Source organism: Zootermopsis nevadensis, unplaced genomic scaffold, assembly GCF_977971745.1.
Source record: "Zootermopsis nevadensis isolate Lab colony 2312 unplaced genomic scaffold, Znev_1.0 Znev_ptg000061l, whole genome shotgun sequence".
NCBI classification, from domain to species: domain Eukaryota; kingdom Metazoa; phylum Arthropoda; class Insecta; order Blattodea; family Termopsidae; genus Zootermopsis; species Zootermopsis nevadensis.
This window is the reverse complement of record NW_028259192.1, coordinates 22609480-22635203: the sequence shown is the minus strand read 5'-3', so window position 1 is coordinate 22635203 and position 25724 is coordinate 22609480. Positions and strand designations below refer to the sequence as shown.

At 39.4% G+C, this 25724-nt stretch overlaps 2 protein-coding genes across 7 annotated transcripts in view; both read left to right on the top strand.

Annotated features, from left to right (window-relative positions):
- The window catches only part of pcm (5'-3' exoribonuclease pacman), a 143357-nt gene extending 132725 nt beyond the window's left edge, over window positions 1–10632 (top strand). For 2 of the 5 annotated variants that reach the window (XM_022065073.2, XM_022065072.2), the window contains 10 exons: window positions 367–516; window positions 875–970; window positions 3141–3281; window positions 4546–4630; window positions 5125–5243; window positions 5870–6068; window positions 6491–6645; window positions 8227–8304; window positions 8688–8906; window positions 10214–10632. In XM_022065073.2, coding sequence (XP_021920765.2) covers window positions 367–516; window positions 875–970; window positions 3141–3281; window positions 4546–4630; window positions 5125–5243; window positions 5870–6068; window positions 6491–6645; window positions 8227–8304; window positions 8688–8906; window positions 10214–10321 — 1350 coding nt within the window. In that variant the 3' untranslated portion in view covers window positions 10322–10632. The remainder of the gene's footprint in view (window positions 1–366; window positions 517–874; window positions 971–3140; window positions 3282–4545; window positions 4631–5124; window positions 5244–5869; window positions 6069–6490; window positions 6646–8226; window positions 8305–8687; window positions 8907–10213) is intronic. The other 3 variants (XM_022065075.2, XM_022065074.2, XM_022065076.2) reach the window with 3 other exon arrangements.
- A 1720-nt stretch (window positions 10633–12352) lies between these two features.
- On the top strand, window positions 12353–24428 carry LOC110830322 (uncharacterized). 2 transcript variants are annotated; one of them, XM_022065070.2, is made up of 7 exons: window positions 12353–12647; window positions 14406–14530; window positions 15329–15477; window positions 15948–20675; window positions 21832–21934; window positions 22232–22362; window positions 23959–24428. In XM_022065070.2, exons 1-7 carry the CDS (start codon window positions 12519–12521, stop codon window positions 24036–24038), a joined length of 5445 nt encoding a protein of 1814 aa, XP_021920762.1. In that variant the 5' UTR covers window positions 12353–12518; the 3' UTR covers window positions 24039–24428. The 2 variants fall into 2 exon arrangements, with proteins under 2 accessions (XP_021920762.1, XP_021920761.1); XM_022065069.2 differs by having other exon boundaries at window positions 12354–12647; window positions 23956–24428.
- Window positions 24429–25724: the final 1296 nt, after the last annotated feature.

Sequence of the window (25724 nt, the reverse complement as noted above, 5' to 3'; positions counted from 1 at the left end):
CTTTGCAGCCTGTACTCGTCACCTGATATTGTGATCAAATCGAGGAGGATGAGGTTGGCGGACATGTGGCACGCATGGGGGAGTGGAGGGTGTTGATTAGGAGACCTGAAGGGAGGAGACTGCTTGGAAGACGTAGGCATACATGGGAGGATAACATAAAGATGGACCTTAGCTCAGGATAGAGTCCGGTGGTGGGATTTTGTGAACAAGGTGACGAATTTTTGGGTTCCATAAAGAAAGTGGGCTGTTCTTTGACAAGCTGAGTGTTCAATAGATGTTTCGAAGAATTTCCAGTGCCATAGAATGAGTGAGTAAGAGTGGATGTACTCATACAATATATTTGTTATGTGCTTGTTCTTGTTTCAGGTTGGTAGTAAGCAACAACAGAACACGTCATCTTCCAAAATACTAAAACAGCAGAACTATAGCAGTCCAGTGGCCAAAGTCTATGGTTCAGCTCCCAGCAAAGTCACGTCCCAACCCCCAGAATTCCAAGATATTTGGAAACAACTAGAGGCGAGAATTATGACATTAAAGCAGAGTTGTGTTTCGTTACGAAAGTGCGATCCATGACCTGCTGTTGCTCCATATGGTTCTGTGTTTAATGATACTGTTAATAGTTTGGGTTATATACTACTAAGTGGTAGATGATTTATGAATATGGACTTGATAGTAAGACATCTGTGTCGAAGTCTCCCTTCTATATTTTTCTTTTCTTTTTCTTCATTGGACATTCAGCTGTTCAAAAATTTCCAGGAAAGTTTCTGTTGACTGCACAGACGCTCCCATAGCACTGGTACCTTTACTTGTCTGTTGCATTCATTCACTGTAAAGGCTTTAAGTCATAAAGTAATTCTCTCTTATCTCTCCGCAGAAAACTACTGCACCTTTACAGAAAAGCGCTGTGTCTTCACAGAAGCCTAGCCAAGCATCGCCACAGCAACAGAAACAGTTGGTACCGACTTCTGAGGTAAGTTTCAAGGAAGTGGTGCTCACATGCATATCCAAAGAGCGTTGGAAGCTTTTATAACTTTTTAATGACAACATTACATTCATGTATGCATGTTTATATTATGGATTTATTTGGCTTGAAGGATAATTTTCTTCTTAACAGCTTTTAGCTTTTGTTAACTTTGCAGACAAGTAGTTTTAGGGATAAGACAAAAGTGGAATTTTCATTTTCATCTGTTGGCAACACTGATAGGTCATTTTATTTGAAAATCAAATTAATGTTCTCCTGTACAAAATTTTGTAAATGTTTATCTATGGCAGCGATGCACAACCGGTGTTCCTCTACACTGGGTTAGATTGTTAGGTTAATGTCGGTAGGATTACATTAGCTGAGGCAGGGTTTGGTTAGGTTGCGTCAGCTTTAGTCGGATTAGGTTAGGTTATATTGCGTTGGTAGATGTTGGGTTTGGTTGTTTCCATTAACTGGTATCCACACATCTTTCCTTGGTGCCCTGATAGTTCTAGTCACTACGATCAGTGTCCACGACATCGAATTTTGTTGTAATCCCGAAGCTTATCTCTTATTTCCGCAACTTTTGTTGTTGTGAAGCTTGGCGTCTCTTTGCTAGAACCATGTCGTATAGGTTCCCAAGTCTCCTCATCGCTTCAGTTACATTTCGAGGTCAGCGTCCCTTCTTAAACTTCATCTTCAAAAGCACCTCTAGGCTCGCGTACGCTAAATATAACGTCTTTAGGCGTCGTCCCGATTATGAAAGTTGCGACTAACGGCGTCGGTTTTGTACCTTCCATAGGCACGCGGAGCCTCGTCTGCGGTAAAATAGGCGTCATGCTGGCGTTGCATCCAAAGGCTAGAAACCTTGAGATGCAGGCTTCAATTTTCTAGTTTCCTTTCAACGTCATGTGGTGACTTATCTGTGGTTATCTGGCGTTATCTCAAGATGTCACATTATTAGGCAGGCATCGACTTTCTGGCATGGCTCCCAAATTATGCCTCAAATGCTTTGGTCACATTTCTCGACCCCTGACGTCACGAGGCCATCAGATGACACAGAATTTCTAGCAGATGAGTGTCCGTAAGACGCTGAACACTCAAGTAGAAAACCGCCGCCGAGCGTCGCAACGCCATCAAAGGGCGTTTGAAAAGAGGGAAACCCTTTGTGTAACGTTTGGCACGATGCTAGGAAATCGACGCCAAGCGCTGCGACGCTTTCGAAGGACGACACATTACCGAAGACAACGCTTCCGGTCTAAACTAACCCAATGACATAACCTAACCCAACCTACCATAACCTAACCTAACTAACGAAACCTACGTCACTGACATTTCTCTTTTACTCTCTTCTTTCTCCTATCCTAACTTCTCTTGGCCTCTCTTATCCAATCCTAAGGTCTGCTTTCCTTCTTTCTCTTCTCTTCTTCTATACCCACGTCTCTTCTCTTGGTTCTACGTTTCACCTCTCCTCTCACCACCACTCCTCTCTTCAATTCTTTTTCCTCTTCATCTCTTATTTTGTCTTCAGTATTCTTCTCTCTTCAGTTCTCTTTTCTCATTTCTTCTCACTTATCTTCATTTCTTCCTTCTTCTCCACTCCTCTCACTTTTTCTCTCAAAACTTTTCATCTCTTCCTTCTCTTACCCTCTCTTCTTTTTTCCCACCTCCTCCTCTGTTTTCTTATCCTTTTCTCTATTCTCTCATCTCCTTTCTTCTGTTAAATGAGGCCTACTATTGCAAAGTGGTTCCCATGTTACTCAACAACATTCTTTAACAAAATCAGTCATTAGTGAAGTATTTACTGCTGTGTTTGTTTGAATAGTCTCTCAGTATCAGGTTTAATTTACGTTGTTACGAGTCACATACTTCCCTCAAATCATTCATCTGTTAGATGTGTCCTAGATCCTGATTTGACGTTGTCTTAAAATTGCTCAGAAGATAGAAACAGGAGAGCAGTCTTTCCATGACAAACTCTAAATAAGATACAAGTTTGGAGTTCGGGGTCACATGTAGGGAGAAGTTGAGTATTGTTTGAAAATCTGTATGTTCATGCATGTATAGTTAATTGATCGTGGTAGGTGCACAAAAGAACATCACACAGTCTGGTAGTCTGTAGCTGTGGAATTGTACTCGTACTGGAGTGACCGCATAGGTGGAATTATTTTCTGGGTTTTAGATTGGGGAGGACACTGGTACCAAGCTTCTAAAGGAAATGTTGCAAATTAATGATGACGCAGCTTCACCAGTCTTTCTGAGCAGTTCCTCACAGCAAGTGCAACCGCTACGTCGACACGTTTCCATTGAAGAAATGTTTGAGGTGAGGCATTAAAGTTTTCACCTTCACTTTAAAAAATGTCATCTCTCATATCTTAATATTTTGCCCTATGTTCTCACTCATTTGAGTTTATTGAGAGCAATTACTTTGTGTAATCTGTAAGCTTTACCACAGCTGGGGAAAAAATTACTGTTTTACAAGAAGCCTTTCTTTTGTTTCTTATTCCCTTTTATAAACTAAGAGTCTTGTGTAAGATTTGAGGTTTTCACAACCCAGAAGACAGAAATCTTTAAGAGGCTAATGTTTGAAGATGAAGGCTCTTTTCCTTCTGGAATTTAACTCTTACGCTATGGGAATAGGGGATTTACGCGCCAAGTACTACAGGGTGTTTGGCTGGACTGTGAGTCTGGTGTTAATACTTTAGAGGCTATTGTAATGCATGCAAGATGTGACACTTGGTTGATAAAGGTTAATGGGTGAATTGGTTGAATGGTGTCGTAACTCCCCTTTTCCATTCCATCATTTCTTTTCTCTTACTGTATTGACATATCTCAGGCTTGCACATATTTTTTTGCACAGTACAAATTATTTATCGTGATTTCAATGCACTTTGTTGGTTATAATATACAGTAGATTCCGGTTAATTGGGCCATCGGTTAATCGGGGCAGCCGTTTATTTGGGACAAATCTTAAAGAACAAACCTTTTTAAATCTTTATGTGGAAGTTCGCTTAATTGGGCCAAAATGTTCTGGTCCCGATGTGTCCCAGTTAACCAGAATACACTGTAATTGAGACATATTGACAGAATAAAATCAGAATGCTGATAGATGAAATTGGAAAGACCATGTGCTTCACTGTGTAGAAGAAATTTTCTTTGTTACCTTATCATTTACTATGTGTACTATTTTTTTACCTTGATCGTGTTCAAGTTTCTAAAGTTTTAAAGCAGGTAGCACATATAGTTACCACTGGGTTTTGAACTGTTAAGGTTACTCCCAGCACTGATCTGTAAAATCTCACATGTGAACTTTTTGTTCTAATTTTATTATTTCTTGTAACTCATCGTTAAGCTTGGTCTGGATATAATTATGATATAGACTTAAGAGTATGTCTTCTTATTTAGGTTTTGACTGGATTCGGTAAAGGTTGACATCTATGTATTGTATCAATGACACATTAATTATGAGGGCTGTGTCGTTTGAATCGGATGGCTATGAAGGAAAGAGTATATGAAGATGGGCCTTGATTTTAAAATTAATTACATCAGAGGTGATTTATTACTCGTGTTCATTTTTTGTGATCTAGCGTGTGCGAGTAGCTGGGTCTGGCATCTCCAAGGATAATACATCCAGCTACTGTGCTCAGCTTATCAGCATTTTTCAGCGAAAGGGTAAGGCATTCCATTACCTCTTTTTTGCAAAGCAAAAATTTGTTTAATTGAAATTTTATATTATTTTAAGAACATCTAAAGATATGGAAATTTGAGGTTCTCATGGCAGTGAAGATGTCGCTGTTGGTCTTCAGGTTACTAATGCTGTGCAGACTCATAGGTAGATTTAAACATTTCATAGCAACATACTGCCTTCATCTGCAGGGTAGAAGATTGAGACAGAATTATGAATTCTGTCAGAAACAATTCATCATAAAAAAAATTTCTGCATAACAAAATACTGGTAAAAATAATTTTCTTCTTTGTCAGAGTGATATCTACAGTGTATTAAGCTTTGTGCCTCATGTAAATTAATAGTAATGCAGAGTTGAAAAGAATATGATTTGAGTATTGTTTTAGCTTTTTTCCCCGCAAACCTTGCAGCATTACGTTTGGAGCAAAGTGGTTTATTTCATGCTTGCTTCTGCAGTGCTTTGTGCGTGTTGGTGTTGCAGGGTATGGTATCCCCCGGTATAATTACTTGGACAACAAAGAGGATGGGTCTGTCCAAGCTCAGGTTATGCTCCCAGACATGCGGGCTTTCTTCGGAGACATCAGTAGCACACGAGAGCAGGTGAGTGTACCATTAAGAGGAATTATTTACCTTTCACCAAGTTCAGAGAGAGTTTTGGACTCATGGTTCCTTTCATCTTGATAAACAGTATAATATTATCAGACATTGCTTCTAATCATTTTATTAGGTCACTAAATTGAATTCCTTGACTACCATCTATCACTTCTTACGGTTTTTGCCCTCTGTGCTAGAAGAATGACTCAGCTGTACATCTTAATGTATTTTCGAGGTGTGTAGTATGAGTGTCATTCTTGTATATGCCATTGCTGGATTTTTCAGTGAAGTGTCAGCCACTGATCAGCTGCTGTGCAGAGATGAATCTGGCCTCATGCCCAGAAAAGGTTGAGAACCCCTTTCTTCATCTCACAGACCTTTTCTAGGCCAGGTCTTACCTCCATACATTATTTCCATCCACTTTGGTCAAGAAATTTGCCATCTTTTATGTACTTAAAAACTTTATTAGTATGTTACCACAAGAGCTCGCCACTTTACGCTATCCTGAGCCATTTGAATCCAGGCCAAATCGTAACGCCCTGTTTCTTTAAGATTTGTTTTATTATTAACCTCCCATGTACATTTAGGCTGTGTCTACAAATACATCTATGAAATATCTTGTGTTCTGGCAGGCTTCGGAGAGCGCAGCTAAGATTGCTCTTTCTCAGTTGTTGCTGGAAACAGAGCATCAGGAACATACCCCAGCATCGGGGGTGGGGAAGCCTGGTACCAATACCCTGCCCATCCCTCCACCGCAGTGGTGCCAACATCGGCAACAGCAGCCACCTCTCTCCACTCAGACATTCCATCCCAAGCAGCACAACCGCCAAGGTACAGCCTCGTTTGAAATAACATTGATTTAACCTATGAATTTATAAACTGATATCTCTTTTCCTTGTGTGTACTTCTCAGTTTGGGGAAAAGAGAAAAGGAATTGAATGTAACTTTGGTATGTAAAGCAGGTGGTTTAACTAGTTGAATGTTGTGCTTGGTCAAATATTCCATTACCAAGTGAGCCTTGAAGTTTCATATTGCATATACATTTTTGTAGCTGTTATTTTCAACCTCTTAGATATTTTACCCCCGTATGAGTGGCTGCCTCTCGTTACAAATTTTGTCACAAAAAAACAGATGATTCCGTTCTATCAAAATCTTCGCTGTTGTGATAAACTGGTATCTCAGGTTAAATATTTTTGTCTACTGTAGTTTGTTGTTTTTATATTCCACTGCATTTTACATTTCAATGTCTCCAGATTCTGTACCAGATTGGCGGCACGGACCCGGTCCAGAGATGATACCCACCGGCGGCCCTCCAGGAGGTAGAAGGCCATTCACCTGGCAGCACCAACAGAAACTGCCACCACCACCACCACCATTCATGTATGCATCATACCAGGTCCAGCAGCAGGTCAGCATTTCTCATAACCCTTAAATACTACTGTATATTAGTTCTTTGATTTCCAATATTAAAATGGGATGTTGACTGGATTTCTTGTCTCAGGATAGGGACTTCTGGTCGGCTTGTGTGTGAACACGGTAATGAACTTTCAGTTTCCATAACAGGCAGATATCTTGACTAGTTGAGTACTATCAGTTTCTCAAGGTCTCTGCTTCGCAGTGTTGGCTACTTGGTTTGTTGTACAGGAAAAGGGGATTTAAACCCCTGTACTGAACGCTGGCCTTGTAATCCTGGGGTCTCGGGTTCGATTCCCGGCGGTGCCCGAATTTATAACTTGTGTTGGGCAAGGCCGTGGTCTAGGCAACACGGACTTTTCCTCCGGGGGCTTCCCCGGTTTCTCCGTGGCATCCCAACAATTACTCCATTCACACACAGAAGAAGGCAATGGCAAACCACTTCTGGATCATCTGCCAAGAACGTATATGAACAGGTCCCAGTCCGAGAAAAGGATGGAAGGATCCTGTTCTTATGGACCTGTCGTCAGACAGAACACTAAATAAATAATAAATAAACTGTAGAATTAATGGTTCAGTAGTATGGTGGAATGGCACATGGGCACTTGGAATGCACATCAGCCTTGATATAGCATTACCAAAGGTTAATAGCATACAGAGACAGTGTAATAGTATTCCATCAAGTTACCAGTCTATTTATTTTATTTGTCCTTCCATTAGTAATATCAACATTGGTCATGTGAACTTTTAGCTGGCACCACTGCTTGCAAGCCAGTAGAAAATCTTTAAACTGTATGTGGTGGTATTACAGATTTGAAAAATATGCAAGTTTTTGTTATGTTAATTATTTTTTGCAATGTGAAACAGCATAGTGGCCACGTGAAATCTTCTTTGTCTTTCGGTTTGGTAGTGATAACTAATGAACCATTTTTGCTCAGCATCTTTAATTTTGTATGGAGATAGATCACATACATACCTACAGACTCTTGAGTAAAATCTTTCATTGTAGATGTGATTACAAATGTGGTAATAGTCTGAATATTTGATATAATTATGGCAAATTTAACATAATCAGACTCCTTAATAGTGGAAATTAAATACTTCTTCTTCCTTGGCTCTCCGGTCCGTATTCGGTCCATGGCCTCCTCAATTCTCCTCTTCCATTCAGTCCTATCCTCTGTTAGGTCCGTCTGTCCGAGGCTTTGATTGAGGTTTCGAGACATCTTCCTTTTTACGGTGCAAGGTTGTTAGCCTTGCGACCAACTCCCAACCTGGAGGACCAGGGTACCTGTCTTAGTCAGACCTCTCCCCCTCAACCAATCTGGCTAGGGAGGCCCTACCAGTAGCTCTTGGGGTCACTGAGGTACTCAAGCCCCACCACCACGACAAGGTGCAGGTACCATTAAGTGGGGGGAAATTAAATACAGAAATATATAATTATTATTTATCATTCTTGTTAGCCACCCATTATAGAGTAAAGAAAAGTGGGTATAATAAGTTTTTCTCAGGTCTTTTTAAAGACTGAATCAGAGTTAATTCTGAAATGGATCTGTAATATTACATTCTCATCATGCAGCCACATTGGCGTGGGAGTGGAGTGGCTAGCAGTTCTACCAACTGGAGACAGCTTCCCAGAGACTCACGGCAACAAGAGGTATCAGCCTTCAACAGTTTTTTAAAGCCAATCTTATGCTATAATTGTCATATTATCATTTCCACACAGCACTATCCAATGTATTCAGACAGGTATGAGGACTTGCAGCTTAGTTATTATCATATGTGACTTGAATGTTGACTCCTTCAGGAAAATTGTGCTTATGCCTCGATCATATAAACAGATGTTTCAAATTCATTTTACCAGCTCACAGAACTAAGTAATTGTAAGTGGATGGCCACATTTGCCAAGCTGTACCTACAAACACTATGCCCCACTTTTATAGTTGTGTGTGGCACAAGTTATCTGTGAAGAAAGCCACAGTACTAAATGTGAGTAGTTGAATCATATTTTAACCAGCACACTTTTGTGCCACATGGCAGCCCTGGCTTGGCAGCAATACATATATCAGGAGACAAGTGCCATTCGAAGAGCCACAGCAACAGTTTATCCCACTGCAGGCTGTAAAGCAGCAGAGAAATAAGATCCCGGGGGCACTGCCCCAGCAGCAAATTAGCAGGAAGTGGCCCGAACAACAACAACGACAGCCACCTACAGAACAGAACCAGCTAGTGCCTGTAGAGCCCATTGTTACCAACAAGGTAATATCACATACATTGCTCATAAAATCAGTATCTGATCTGACTCACATTTAGATGGTACCTGGTTGAAATTATAGCTAGGACTGACAATTCTGATCAAGGTTTTATTGTTTTTCCTCGAGCATCTGTAGGAAATGTAAGATTACTACCTTGAAATATGCTACGATCTGAATCTCTCCCTGTTTATCATCATAACTAACCTTCCATGTATCATTCTACCGGGTAGTCCTCTCAATCTTCTTCTTATTGCACCATCTCCGAACGAATGTTGGCGATCCACATGGCGAATATTGTCCTCGAGACTGCCGCTCGAAAGATGTCTATTGAGGTCTATTGAGGTCCATCCGAACCATCTTCTTAAGTCTTTCATCAGGAGTTTTGGGGTCTACCAACAGATCTTTTTCCTTGGATTTTGCCCTCGATGATCAGTCTTAAGATCTCATAATGTACTCCTCTCATGATATGGCCCAAATACCGGACCTTTCTTTCCTTAACGGCAAGCAGTAGTTCCGTTTGCTTATTCATGCAATTGAGAACTTCGATGTTAGAGACTTTTTGCACCCAGGGTATTTGTAGTATACGTCGATATAAATACATTTTGAATGCTTCGATTCTTTTCTCCATGGGAGAATCAAGAGTCCAGCTCTCGCATCCATAGAGAAATGTAGAAAACACATAACATCTCAGCATTCGAATCCTCAGTTCTAGACTCTCAATAGAAGCTCCAATACTTTCAACAGTTGTATGTGTTGATGGTGTTTACATACCTCAGCCTAAGCCCCAGCTATGTCCTTCCATCCTTCCTTTCTCACTTCCTCCCCCCCCATCTCAGTTGATTACATGTCGTACATTACCTCCAAATTTTATAAAGCATCCTTTAGCATTCTGCGTAGTGGATAACGTCGAAATTGTCGGTTATGTATTTCACAGATAAAGATTTGAATGACAGTCACAGCCTGTTTCCAGTTTCTTACTTGTCATTTCCTCTAGCAAGACTGAGAAAAAACATGGAAAACCTGAGTCATGATCGCCAGTACCCCAGTGAAGTTTTCTACTAGATACCTCTCATCACAAGTCTAAATGTTACAGCTATACCAATCTCCTTGGTTGTATACTACTAATCTTCCTTCTTCTTGTAGCGTTATAACCCTACATGGGTCTTGGCTTGTTCAATGAGTTTTTTCCATTCTGCATACTACAAATACTGAAGGTTACAATTAGATACAATCTTCGTGGTCTGTGATAATACCACTTTGAAATTCTGTTAGAGTTCTGAAAACATATTGCTGAATTTTTTTGTATTCCAGGAGAATCCTGTGCTCAGCCGACCAAACAGTGTCGCATCCAAGCCTCTGGTTAGCCACTGTAGGAAGTCTCGTCTGGCTGCCAACTTTAGCACACGTATTTCTGATTAGTCATGAATGTAGTGACATCTTGGTGAAGAGAGGGCTACTACTGCACCAGAATCCTGTATGGAAAGTGGATACCATGAAATTGTGTTACAGAAGTACTCTGCATGTCTGAATGTGATCATAGCAGAACAGCTGTTTGTAATCATATCCATTTCTCCCTGACCCCTCCACCCAGTGGAATGTAATCATTTTATTAACTGATCAATGTAACAAACACAGGTGTTTCACCTGTTTCCATTTTATTATAGTCTATTCCGTCAAGAGTTTTGACATTTGATTTTACCTATAGCAATAAAATATTTGTTTGTAATGTATGCCTCCAGGTGTGGTCTGCATAGACTTTCCTGCTCTCCTTATACCAAGAGAAGGACGTAGAACGTTCCTGAGGTGGGAGCTGCCATTGGGTAGATTCAATTTTGTTCAGTGATAGGGTGAAGATAAGGATGATAATCAGCAGAGGTGACATAAAGCTTAATACGGGTGTGAATCACAATTGGGCCCAGGAATTCTTTGCAGTCACAAAGTTTTATCTTTGGAAGAGCTAAAGGCTTCAGTCTCTTGAGTAGAAAAATCCACACTTAGGTATGATTGGGGATTGAACCGAGAACCCTCGGAATGAGAGTCCGTAGACCACCACGTTCCATTAGTAATAAGCCGTGACAGTCCATTTTGCTAATAGTGTTCCTTGTGGAGTATTCCGTTAGTTTTAAACCTTCAGTGTTGCCCAATATTCATGCCAGTCACACTTATTCATATGGCATTGTTCAACAGTGGAATTCATTTGTAAATTTTTTGCGTTTCACTTACACATTGTGGTAAAATATGTTCAAAAAATGAAATTGGTGTAGATTGTATTTAAAACTGACATTTTCTAAAATTAATTTAGACATTAATTACTGCTCTGTCCATAATGAGACTTCTAATTTTTGCTGTAAGGATAATGTGCTTGAGTTTCCTTCTTGCAACACTGACTCACTTGCTGATGCCTGGTGTGATGTTAATTTGATAGTTGATCCTTATCAGACAAATTCACCTTTTTTCCACTTTTGATGTTGGTCTTGTCCAGGTCTGAGGTTAGCACAACCGGGTGTCTAACAGATAGGCTTTATACCATCTTTCTCCCTTTCTGATTTGAAGACAGGAGCAGCATCCAGCTATTGAAATGTTGTTTTATTATTTTACATTTTAGATGATGGACGAAATCCAAGAGAGCAACTTTGCATTTCTTAGTGCACCATTATGAGAAATATTCAGACTATGACATTATTTTAAACTTTGTTTCATATTATTCACGTCATTCCCAGTAAACATGTACACAATAGAAGTGCAATTTTACAAACTATAATTAGATTTTGTTGACTTGGAACTGATCTGTTGTAGGAAATAAATTACAATAAATCTTGTAGTTCAATAGAGCTAATTGCCTGAGAGAGGTCTAAAATGTACAGTCTTGAAGAGTTAATTTTGATGTTGATGTCTCATTGAGATGTTTTTGAGCATCTCAGTGTCTGTTCTCTTAGGGCACAATGTAACAGGTAAAGTTATAGTACAGTAATTGTGTTTGAATATGTATAAACCTGATGGTCTTTAAAACAAGATAGGCTTACATTGTGTTAGTAGGCCTATCTAAATATGTTTTGTGACAAAGCATAGTATTACATGTGGGTACCAACATTTCAGAGCAACATAATCACTTCTATCTCGGTCCTGAAGGTGGGTGGGATACAATGGACAATTTACGTGTAAATTTATACCCAATTGCCCCCAACAATAATTTAGTATTCTGTGTATTTTTACAGTTATTTTGGTCGCATCTGACATTTGTAATTGGCAAAGGCCAGTTTCACAACCCAGAACCCACCTTCCTATAGAACATGCAAAAGGTTTGAAGCTTACACGGCGGAAATATTTCGTTCGAGTATTTCTATAGAAGAAAAAAATATTTCTCTTGGCGAAACGGGGAGCCATGCTACTGCCGCCGCCGCCGCCATCTACCAGATAATTGCTAGAGTTACGAAGGAAATCGGACAAAGCAGGGTGGCCATTTAGGTGTAGTCACCATATATTACTACCATTATAATATAATCTGTGTGAGGAACGACGAGGAAAGATGGAGTCTTGATGTTTTTCTTTGTGTTGTTTAAATGTACGGAAAAGCAGTGTAAATTATAAGGCGTAACAAAGGTCACTAAGAAAAAGAATGGAAGTTGGAATGATGCAGTATCCACCGGGTGACTCCCGAATGATCGACAAAATTGTTCATCAACTTAAATCTCAAGGAATTTTTGATCAATTTCGAAAGGAGTGTCTAGCAGATGTAGACACAAAGGTAAGTTTGTGATATATAATAATTGTAATTAATTACTGTGATTAATTTTAGTAGGCTATTTCTCGAATTATATTACACCGTATTTTGATGCCCCATTTGTGGTTGTTATAACCTTTTGTGGAGGAAACAATTTTTATACACAATAAGAACTGTATTCCAATCAACCTGTTACGAAGATGTGCAGTACCATTCATATCTCAGAGCGACATGTTTCGTCCTGCAGAAATGGTCATCTTCAATCTCTTACTGTTCGAGCACATGATATATAATGAAACTGTGTGTCGTATTTTAATGCTTTTTGTCAGATATTTCTCTTCTAGCACAATGACGACTTCATGTTATTGTTACTGTGTTGTTACAGTATTAAAGACATTAGAAATTGCGGTACAAAGTTTATATCCCATTATTGTAAAATACTGCCCCAGAGTACCAGTGGTAATAATCAGTAAATTGGACACCATGGTTAAAGATAAGGACAGACTGGCCATGTCGATGAGTTACAGCTGACTAGAAACCTAACCTCCTTAGTCTCATGATGGGAACATTCCCTTCCAAAAGAAAAACTTAATAGTATGGGGTAAAAACATACAAAGAGTTAGGGTAGGAATTGAAGACAAAATTACAGAACAAGTTTCTAATTTTTACTGTCTGGAAAATCTAGTATCAAACAAGGAAAAATACATAAATGTAAAATTATAAAGCTACAACAAAATGAATGGAACGGTTAAACAGCATTTTGAAAAATTTATGGCAACAGACACAAAATTACAATTAAATATCACTTCTAAAGTGGCTTTGTGCCATGGCAGCGAAATGTGGACTAAAAACTAAAGAGTTGCCCAGAAAACTGGAAGCAGCACAAATGTGATTCATAAGACCATTATTAGACATTAGAATACTGGACCATCAAAGAAACTCTTGACATCTGCAATAGATTAAAAGTGAGCAACATATTAGGAGACAAGAAATTGTATCAGGAAAACTGTCTAATCATGCTTGTGCACATCATTTGATACATCCAAAATTTCTGCTTGTTTATTAATTTTGACCCTGGAATTCCTTCTGGGTTTATTATGAATAATAGTGTCTTACTACAGACTAGATGACCGGGGTTCAATCTCTGACAGGGGCAAAGGCTTTTTTATCTAGCCTCTGTGTTCAAACTTTCTCTGGGACCTACCCTGCCTTTTATCCGGTTGGTATCAGGGGTCCTTTCCCTTGGGGTAAAGTGCAGTTTTGATCTGATCCTGACCACTCACCCCATCTAATGCCAAGTTCAAGAATATGTAGGAGCTATATCTCCTGTCACCCCAAGCGACTGCATGGTGTATAGGAGGACAGCTTTACTTTTTATAGTATTACAAAATAACCAAATGAACATACTGTTCCTGTTTTGATAATGTTTGTTCTCTGTCAATTATTTATTTTAATCCGTCTTATCACAATATTTAAAATTTCTTATAATTAAGATAATAAAATATCATTGATGTTCCATATCGATTGATCGATTTACATTTTGGAACATCCTTTACACAACATGTTTCAGTTTTTATAAAACCATCTTCAGGTGTAAAAGATTTACAAACTTAAAAGTTCCAAAATGTAAATCGATCAATCGATATGGAACATCAATGATATTTTATTATCTTAATTATAAGAAATTTTAAATATTGTGATAAGACGGATTAAAATAAATAATTGTTAGAATATTCACAATATGACGCAATTACACTATCTTTTGTTCTCTGTATTTATTAGCCTGCATATCAGAATCTACACCAGAGGGTTGAAGGAAGTGTGTCTGGGTTTTTGGCCAGCCAGGTCTGGCGGCCAGACTTGAACAAGAACCAGTTGCGTGACAGCCTGAGAAAGTACATTCATGAGTAAGTAATTTTGTGAGATGAAAGTTTGTGCAAAAGATCAGTGGTGATTAGTGGGATTTAACTCATATATATATATATAAAGAGGTCAGCTCTGTTCAAAGATCCAGGTACTGTACAGGACCAAGGACCTACAGAGAGTCCTTGATTATGGCCATCATTAAAGGATGTTTTCTGACAAAGTCCCCCTTCGGGAGCTGACACCATCAGCTAACCCAGGGAAGCTGAAGACAACTATTCCGATTTTGTCACTTGGGTAACCGCCATACGAAAAGAAGTGATTATTACGGGATCCTACTATTTTAGGGTCTGTGTTTCATGGGAGGCATGGGCCTGCTACCATATCAAAGGGAAAATGGTTGCAGTGCAAGGAAATGTAAAATTGTCTGTGGTGCTTAATTAAACACCATGCCACACGTGTGGAGGAGGGGATGTAGCTCCACATATCTTAACCTTGGCGCTAGATGGAGGTAAATGGTTAACTTCATGCCCCAGCTGTTTTACCTCCATTACCCATGGAATGAGAGACTGGCTGAACCCCATAACTGGTATGAAAATGTGCAGATGGTAGTACTGTAACATGAAGCCCACCTCCTTCTAGTGTCAAGGTTAAGAATGCGTGGGGCTGTACCTCCGCTTTCCCTTTTTGTTTGCATGGCACGTTCTTTAGTTAAGCGCCAAGGACAGGTTTTGTGTTACCAGTGAATAACTGCAACTTTATAACATCGCACGCAGGTGAGTAAAACATGGATGGTTGGATTTTAACCAGCTTGGCACTAACGTTTTCATTTCATCATACAGATCTGGTTTCTTGGATATTGGTGTGGAGAGGATCGTTGACCAGGTTGTCAACCCGAAGATCTTAACTGTCTTCATGCCACAAGTAGAAGATGTTGTTTACAAATACCTGGGCATTGAAAAGCCAAAAAAGGGGAAAGAGAACCAAACTGGTATGACCTTTTCCTGCGTTTTGTACAGTTGCGTACGGATATGTTGCTTTGTGATGGCCTTAGGCTGGCACAAGGGTGGGGGGGGGGACATAAGGGCTGGACTTTATCTAGTAATAAAATTGCTGATCCTTGTAAGGTTACTGTAACTTAGTTTTGGTGTCGTTTGTTGGACATGAACTAACCCATCTCTGAAAATATTTGGAGGTGAATGAGGTTCTTTTTTTTGCAATTAAGAAGGGTTGTTATCATGAGTGGTAATTCAGTAATCTTAATTCTTTGGTTTGCTCACTTAGTTTTTTTGCCCACATCTCAGAAATCGCAGCTACAACCCGTTTAATTAAAAAATGTTCACATTTCAAGTATATTCGTCTGTTTGTTTGGACGCTTGTTCTAATTATGTGGGATATAAATTTAAACATAGAAAGCATGATGTGAATGTGCTCTCACCATGTTGCGTGTATCTCTTACAGTGTATGTGGCATCATTAACTGCAGAGAATATTGCGCAGAAGGAGGAGAAGAAATTGCCTACACTTACAGATTTATTACCAAAGGAATTGGAACCTATTTCTCCAGAGAGTGACACGTTAAAAGAAAAGGATGATTCGGACGAAGATGAAGAAGTTGGATTTCCTGATGGAAGGGAAGAAGAAGATTCATCACCCCCGTTTGAACCCATAGAAAAAGTTAACTCACATTTAGAAGAGAGTTCAGTAGACAGTCATCTGTCAGGTATATCAGAACTGACAAGTCATGAGAGTCAGCATTCGCATGTCTCATTCATGATTTCAAATCATGCAAATAATAACAGTTCTATAAAAATGCCCGCTTCGGATCTGTCAAACCATGACAGCCAGCTTTCAAAAGTGTCGTCCGGTAGTAGATTGTCTATTGTTTCATTTTATGACCAAGACTGTAGACTGACGTACAATACTGAAATAAATGACGACAGCGAGCAGTCGAAAACTTCGCTTCCAGTTTCTGGTCAAGATACGCGGATGTCTATGAGTATTGGATTCACTGATGACGAAAATGAAATGAAAGATATGGACGTTCAAGTCACTGGTGATATCTCCTATGAAGAATCAAGTATTTATGCCAACAAATTGCAGATATCTGCTCAGAATAGTTCCCACAGCATATCAGATGGTATTATAACCAATGAAAATCTCAGACCTGAAACAGATCAAGAAGAAAGCAGTCAGGATGAAAGATCACAGACAAAAATAGATTATGTTTTTGAAATGATGTGTGAAGATACACCTGAGGAAAAAATTGTTGAAGAATATGAACCTGAAAATTATATATCTGAATATGAATACAATGAAAATGAAGATAACATCATGGTGGATGAATTTGAAAGTAAACGTGATGTTGGTAACCAGATGATGATAAATGAGGAATTTGAAGAAATGTGTGAGGAAGAGATAGATGAAAAATCTGATGAGCTGATAGAAGAAAAATCTGAAGAAATGACTGATGAAAAATTGGATAAAAAGACAGAAGTCCAGGTTGAGTTTAAATTTGAAGAAATGTCTGTAAAGAAAGAAAGTGAGAAATCTGAAATAATTGCTGAGGAGAAGCAAGAAAGGAAAGTAGAAGAGAAATATGAAATGAGGCAAGATGAGGATCTTGAGAAAGAATTGGATGACAAATCTGAAAGAAGACTGGAAGAAAGGTTAGAAAATAAATTGGAAGAAAAATCTGAAAGGAAGTTGGATGATAAGTTTGACAGAAAATTATATGAAAAGTCTACAAGGAAATTGGATGAGAAGCCTGAAAGGAAAACAAATGACAAGCTTGAGAGGAAACTGGATGAGAAGTCTGAGCGTAAATTAGACGATAAGTCTGATGAGAAGTCTGAAAGGAAATATGTTGAAGGCTTGGAACATAAATTAGATGAGAGGGATGAAAGAAAATCAGATGAAATTTCTGAAAAGAAATCAGATGAGAAACTTATAAGGAAATTAGATGAAAGATCTGTGAGGAAAACAGACGAGAAGTCTGAAAAAAAGTTAGTTGATAAGTCAGAGAAGAAATTAGACATTAAACTGGAGAAGAAAACAGATGATAAATCTGAAAGGAAATCAGATCTGAGATGTGAGAAGAAAGTAGATGACAAGCATGATAAGAAACAGGACAAACATAGAGAGGACAGAGATAAATCTAGAGAAAAGAAAGATGAAAAGAAGCGGTTGAACAGCGACAGTAAAGATGTGAAGAAGAATGACCCGTGTGGGCACTTACCAGATGTAGACAGAAAGAGAAGTGACAAGGACAAGCACAAGAGAGACAGAGGTGACAGTCGCAGCAAAGCACAGAAGTCAAGCAAAGATGGGAAAGAGAAAACTGAGAAGGATGGCATTAAAGAAAAAGTTCAGCATGAAGAAAAAGCTGACAGAGACATCGTGAAGGAAAAATTCAAACAAGGAATAAGGGAGACTAAAGATGAAAAGAGGAGTGATGAAAGGGAGAAGAAAATAGAGAAGGATTCCAGTAAGGAAAAATCTAAGAAAGAAGATTGTGATGTCTTGAGGCATGAGAAAGATACCAAGAAATCAAAGAGTGATGAGAAGAGAGAACAAGATGGGAAGGAAAAACCAAAGGCAGAAGAAAAGGTGCAAATGAAACATGATGACAGGCACAAGGAGAGGACAAAGTGTGAAAGCAGAGATAAGTCAGATAAGGATAAGGCCACACGACATGATGACAAAAACAGTAAAGATGGCAGCAGGTCAAGCAGCAAGGAGTCTAAAGACAGAATAAAACAAGAGACCAAAGATAAGGGTAAAGACACAACGAACAAAACTGAAGAGAAAAAGAGTAAAAAGAAGTCGAAACACGAGAAAAGTGGTAAAGCTGCAGCGAAGGGGAGCGAGAAGACTGACAAAAAGAAGGAAGAGACAGAAACCGGTAAGTCATCTCGCTCTGACCGTAAGAGCAAGAATGGTGGAAAGAAAGGCAAAGAAAACAAAGGGAAGAGCATAACTGATGATCATAGAATTCATAGGGATAAGCGTTCGGATGACAGGCGGTCTACTGATCGAGATAGCAACGGAACCGCGCAGAACAGGTCAGTTGGCAGTACTACGTCTCGGACAAATGGCAACGATTCGCAACGTTCGCAGTCGCGTCGCGATAAAAGCGGCAGTAGTAGTAACAGCAGCAAATCTGACGGTGGCAACAGCGAATCGTCAACAGTTGGGTCATCGAAGAATGTTGAGGATAACATTCCTTCAACATCAAAATCAAGTTCTCCACCATCATCACTACCTTTCAAGAAACGGCCACTTTCCATCCAATCTGAAGATGAAAATGATTCAGTCAATGGTGGAAGCAGGGAATTTTATTGCATCAAGATTAAGAAACCGAAGATTGCCGCAAACATATTTGAAGTGAAAAAGATCATGATGCTTCGGAAATCACTTGCCAAGAAAGAGCGTAGACAGCAGAGGGAATTAAAGAGAATTGAATGTGCCAATGAAAAAGTTAAGGAGGTGAGAAGTGAAAAGAAAATGACTAAGCCAGTTGTCGCAAAGCGTAGAAAATTGGGCGATATAGAAAAGTCGTTGCGCAGGGACGTAGACGCGTCTCTGTCCAAGAAACAGATGCCGCAGGTCGAAAGTGATAAGGAAGACGGTCCGGCAGGGCTGAAATATTTTGGCTCAGAATTGAATCCCTCGCATTTGAGCCGCTCTGATTCTGATTTTTTGGCGTATGTTAAACGGCTTGTAGAGAGCGACAACTTATCAGAAATTTCCACCTCCTCAGATCCTGAGTCAGAAATGAGTGATATGGATGACATCATTCAGTTGCCGAGTTCTTATTTGGATGACATAGTAGCAGCAGAACTTGGCGCAAAGATTTGTAAGACTAACAAAGGCACGGAGATTGTGTTGAATTTGCCAGAAGATAAAGAAATGTCAAAAAAGGCTTTGCCTGGCCTACATTCCACCAAAAACGATTCTATTGTGGTGAATAAAGGTTCCACGGCAATTGATCATTTTTTGATTATTTCATCACCTGGGCAAGACACCGGCCTTACTAACCCACGTAAATCCATTATGAGGCACAATGTTGAAGAGAGATCAAATTTAAAACGAATTTTAGTACGAAGCAGTTCGTCGGACACGTCTGCTGATGACGTAATTTTAAATGACAGGAATGTGAAGAGAATTTTGAAGAGGCAGCATCTGTCATCAGTAGCAGGTACAAACAGCAACAAGAGTACTTCTGAAAAGATTGATGTGGCTTCGAACGGGTTGGATGCAGGAAAGATACCAGATTCTAGCTCAGATATACAGAAGAAAAGAGTGTTATCAAGGAAAAGAGTGAAGAAGGAAATTGCCTTTATGCCAGAAATGAAACCTCCAGAAGTAGCAGTGGAGAAGCGGGACCTTCGAAAATCCCGGAAGCCAAGCACTCGTTACTCAAAAAAAATATTTACCTCATGCTTAGCGGATGAAGACATGAATCATGACGCCTTCCTGGAAGAACGAGACAGCGTTAAACTTGACGATGATTCTTCAGTAGTTACCTGTAATGATGTTTCCAGGAATGTCCCAAGTAGAGCTAACAGTACATCCCCCATTTCTGTAGGTGGAAATAACATTATCTTTACAATGGTGAAAATTCCGGCCACCGTCACTCAAGCAGATGATGACAGTTCTGACAGGGAGAACGTGTCAGAACCCTTGGCTGAGGACAGATATGATATCATAAAAGATAACAACAATATTGATAAGGGAAGTTCAGAGGATGAAAGGGGATGCACAGATGGATCAATGCTGAATCAAGATCTTATTCTACCCACCTTGAGAGACCTCATGGTCGAGAGTGGGTTCAGAACGGAAGATGATAAGTCTGACATTCTGCCGTCCTTAGCGGGGATAGGAAAGTCTGTAGGTAATTCCTTGCCGATGACAGGGAGTAATGTCCACAACGTCGCACTTACCGTTAGGGGTGCCCATGAGACCAGCGAGGGAACACAGACAAAGCGGCCAGTCTTAAATCGGAGCCGACGTGTCGGTTTAGGAAGACCTCATCCAAAGAGATCATCAGAGCAAGAAGGTGAAGATGATACTGGAAATAGGATGCCTCCATCTTCCAACACGGCTGATTTCGTCATGCCTTTAAGTCCTGAAAGTGATGTTTCAGCTTCATCAGGGGAGGCCAAGAAATCTGTGGTAGACTCAAAAGGTAAAGTGTGATCTTTGTTTACCCAACTTACAACCTTTCTTTGATGATGTCAGCATTATATTCTTATTCTTATTCACTAAAGGTGGTTTATTTGATGGAAAGCTTTCAATTTCGTTGTTGTTCCACATTTTGTTTCGTTCTTCTACCTTACTAGATATGTCCCCTAGTTTTTACTGTTTTAATAAAAGAAGCCATCGTGACCTGGGTCTTACTTTGGGTGTTTTACGTTGCACTTCTAATTCAAAAGCCCTAGATATTCTGTTTATGCACATACGTGTGTTAATGTCCAAACTATTCGGATCCTGTTATCTACAAAATTTTAAATCCCAGTTTATTTTGTTATCTCATTCCTGATTATGCCTTCTTTCTGTTTTCCTTACGATGCTTTAGTGTTTGTTAAAGTGAGACATTTTTAAGAAAATATTTTTCAGTGCTCAGGAAGCATTTGTTTCCCCGCCACCATAATACTTTTTTGTTACACAGGGAAAATACATTTCTCTGAAATTATAGACTAAAGAAATAAGTGAACAGTTGGGGCTTTCAAAAACGCATGCTTTTGAAACCTTAGACAAGAATTAGTGAGTTTAAGGAGTTATTGAAAATATCTACGTTACCTACAAATGAAGTTTCAGATTATTTTAATTCTTTCTTATGTTCTTTTCTAGTATTGTGCTGTTTTGTAAGTTATATTTCCAATAATACAGACATAATTGCTTCCAGTTATTAGGTTTGATGGTGTGGCATCACTGCTACACACACTAATTACTGATATGTTATTACTGAGTCAGCAAAGTGACTGGCTATGGGCTGGATACCAAGGTGTTTGATTTCTAGCAGGAGCGTGGTATTTTATTTCTGCCACATACTCATACTGGCACTAGAGACCATTGAGGCTTATGTCCATTGGCACTGAGTGGTTATTTCTGAGGGATAAAGTGGTTAGAATGTGAAATTTAGTACTCGCCTTGCTCTCATGCCTAGCAAGGTCTAAAGTTAAGGGCTTATTTGTATGCCCTTTATATATGTCTGTGGTGTGGTACTCAGGCACAGATTCTTATTTATATTATTTCTGCAGGTACTTATAATCTAGTGTCTTACAGCAGTAGTGCACGCTTATCAAGAGAATGTGTATTCTTATCTTGTTCACACATTTCAGTTGGTGATAGCCACACAGCTCCTTCTCCTTCAAATTCTGTTGAGAAGGCTGGTCATATGTCAAACAGCAGACTTGGCGATACAGAAATGAGGAAAAGTCTCAGGTAAATAGCAATTAAGTTACCAGAACCACAGAGCTGTCAAAGGTCTTTAATTTCTATAGTGAATTTCAGATAATGAAGTAATAATGAATATAAAGTAGCAGCGTTGTAGTTCTATAACTAGTAGCCAGTATGTACGAGATAAGAGTGAGAGACTTGCAGACCTAAGACCTAAGCTTAGGTGGATGACAATGTTTTTCAGCTGTACATCACAGCTTAAATGCAGTCCATTTGGCCATGTGTCACAGTAGTATGTTGTTAAAAAATTGAAATCCTTCAAGTATACATTCTTGCCAATAGGAGTGGTGGTATTGGGACTCCTGGTAGCCGTGCCCAACGTTATAGCAGTGATGACCTCTACAAACCTCGGCCGCTCTTCAGCCAAGGCTCAAGACGTGTCCGAGGACTAGTGTCGCCTTCTTTAAGTCAAGGTACACCTATAGCACAGCACTATTTTATGAATAGAGTACAATCAGCCCTCAACATGTCATTAATTGGTTCCTTCTTAAGGTCTTATACTCCGAATATTTCCCCTCGTTTTACCACTGTATGTTGTGAACGTTATAATATACAAGGTACAGGTGACCCTCGATTTGCGCCGATTCAGAATAACGCCGCTTTTGAAACCAGCAAGTCAAAAAGTAAAAGAAAAAATACTATTATTTATAACGTTTTACAATGTTTTTCATACTGATTCTTATACTGAATCGTAATTCTTACATCGCTGATTTTGAATAAAAATTATAAATACAGTCGCCTCTGCACTCATTGCTAAGTAGTTGCGAGATAATCTAAAAATCCGCCGACATTCTGCGACAGTCACGTGAGCATTGGTCACTCTTCACGGTGAGTCATTTGCCTTCAGCCTGGGAAAGGAGTAAGGAAAAATGCATTCAGTTTGCCTTTTGTTGACACATTGAATGTGCTGAAAACTGTGAGCTAAACGTGTTTGTGTTGTTGTTCGACCACTATTCTGCAGTAGCAACTGTTTTATATTTATAAATTGTAGAAGAGCCACCATGTCTGGTAAGAGAAGTGAATGTGTTGCTAAAATGTTGCGTAGGTCTCTTGCGTTAGAAGATAAGATGGACGTAATTCGTAGAATAGAAGGTGGTGATACCCATCGTAATGTGTGCAGAGGTATGAAGTTGCCTCCTTCCACTGTGACTACCATAATGAAAAATTCATATAAAATAAAACAGTCAACGCAACAGGCTACGAGAGTAAGTGCAACGCAAGTGATTTATAGCAGAAGTAAACTTTTAGAAAGATTGGAGAAATTACTGTCGCTAAGGGTGGATGACATGAATCAAAAAAACATTCCCTTGACTCATTGACTTCCCATTGATTTACATTATAAAAGGTTTCAATTTACGCTGGTTTGTCCAGGAACGCATCCCCGGCGTATTTAATTTTCACATATGTCTAATGCAGGTAATGTGCGTAGATTGTAATTTGGTTATGTTGATGTCTTACAGTCGAATAACAGGTGAATATATTGTAGCCATGTGATGTTTGATGTTCTCACGGTGCTGAAGATGTTGATGTGGTCTTAGGGCGAGGAAGATGGAGACGATATGCGTCTCTAAAATGTTAGTATCTGCCTACAAGTCTGCACGATGTTACGACCTCACAACGTGGAAGAGTAATATTGACCTATTTTAGTCTTTGAATGTAGATAAAAGCTGTGAGTTGTTAGGAGTACGAGTAGTCTGTTCTGTGTTGAGTGCCGGGGCCAGTCAAAAGCCTGTATTATGGTCTGTGTAGGTAAAGATTTGATGTTTTTCCTAATCAGGATGGGCCCCTGAAACAGGGAAATGCTTTATCACAGTTACTTATCAACTTTGCTTTAGAACATGTCATTAGGAAAGTCAGAAAATAAGTAGGAACAGGAAATGATGATGTTAATTCATTTGGTGAACAGAAAACAGAAGCTCCCTAGTAGCTAGTGGAGAAGTTGGTGTCATGGCTGTTTTGACCCTGGTGTTGAATGAAGCATTTTGCACTGTGTATTTTGTCCACAGAAGATGTCACAAACTGCGCTAGTAAGTGCCATGTCTCAGATGTCACCAAGACGCTTCCACCGTCATCAAAGACAAGAAGATGATTGCAAGATTTGGAGGTTCCAGTGTGCCGAACCCTTATTGTGCTAATGTAGTCATTTGTGCTCATTCCTCATACAGAAATGTAGAAGTATGTCTCTGCAGCTTAAGTAGCTACAGGGCAGATTGTGTACGTCTATGAACTATCATCTCTCTCGTATTCTTATTTGCTGTGCTCCCTGCAGCTGCTGTAGGCTGGACCTTCACTTTATATATTATGTATATTACGTGACAATGTATATGGGACAGAAAGAGCTTAACTGGTGCAAGATGAAAGACTCACTGCGCATAGTGAACTAAATGTCTGGTAGTGTTGCTAGTTTTAATTTCATTTGTTCTTGTGATTTGATATATAAGTGTATTAATTTAAATCCTCGTTAAAATTACTTCCATAACTGCTGATTTGCTAATTATTATGCATCTTCATCATAAGGGCTTGAAGATGTTGTAGTACTGTCGCTGGCTACGTTCCATGGCCAATGGCTTAGGTTTCACCATATCCGTCATCTGAAAAATTATAATTTTGGGAGAGTGCTGTGTTAGGATTTGTTACGTGCACGTATACACTCGGTAGTATAGCACTGCCACCACCCCATAGGAAAATCCACCTCTCATGTTCCTCTGGTAGCTTCTCCTAGGAGGTAAAGAATATATGAGAATTATTTCTGTTCTTTCCAGTGGCAGGTGTCGCACTCTTTAGGATGGGTAGGGATGCTTCAATCAATAAATGCCTTTCTCTAGTTATTTACAATGTAACACACTTGAAGTACATAATGTAGATTTAAATTCACTCTTCTGTTTCCTGGTCCTCTATCCTAAGCTATTTCTACCTACTCCCTCATCTATCTTCATTAGGTCATCAGTATTTAATTACCTCTCTTAACCCTTTCACAGTATATCCTTTTACCCTTACTGTACTCAGCTTGATGACATCCCTTATTGTAGTCATCATCCTCAGCATTCTGTGATCATCCCCTAATTATTCATCAGAACCAAAATTGTCAGCATCCACTTATATGTTAGCAAGGTGGAGATAATACCTGTCATGGGCCAAAACTCACTTCGTCCCATGATTCTACATCAGGGGTTGGTTATTTACTAACATTAATTCACTTCTAGAAGTGTATTATCACTGCGTATTGTATTAAAAGTGTGGTTTGAGTTAGTAATAGACAATTCTGCTATTAAACATTGTGAATTACCTGAAGGATCAACAGGAGATTGCCGTTTCCTTCAATAAGGACGCATAAGACAGTCAATATAGTGTCTGACCACACACTGGGCAACCGTGGTTCATTCCTCAGCATTGGCAAAGGATTTTTCTTTTAGCCTGTGCATACAAACCACCTTCCTGTCCAGTGGGTACCATCGGTCCTTACCCCAGGAGTAAAACATGGTTAGGGTGTGATGCGGACCACTCACCTTCATCAATTGCTGAAGTCAAAGATGAGTAGGAGCTGTGCCGTCTCTCTCCCCAGGTGCCTACATGGTATGTAACAGAACAGCTTGCCTTTACCTAAGGAAGTATTTCACAGAAACGTGTGCCTGTATGGTACAAATTCCTGTTAAAAGTAGTGTTTTAATAAATTGTGAAATTGTTACTTACCATTAAATAAGGCATAATTTTGCGGCATTATATTTTATTCCCAGGGGCTCTGAACGCCCAAAAGAAGGGATTTAAATTAACTCTA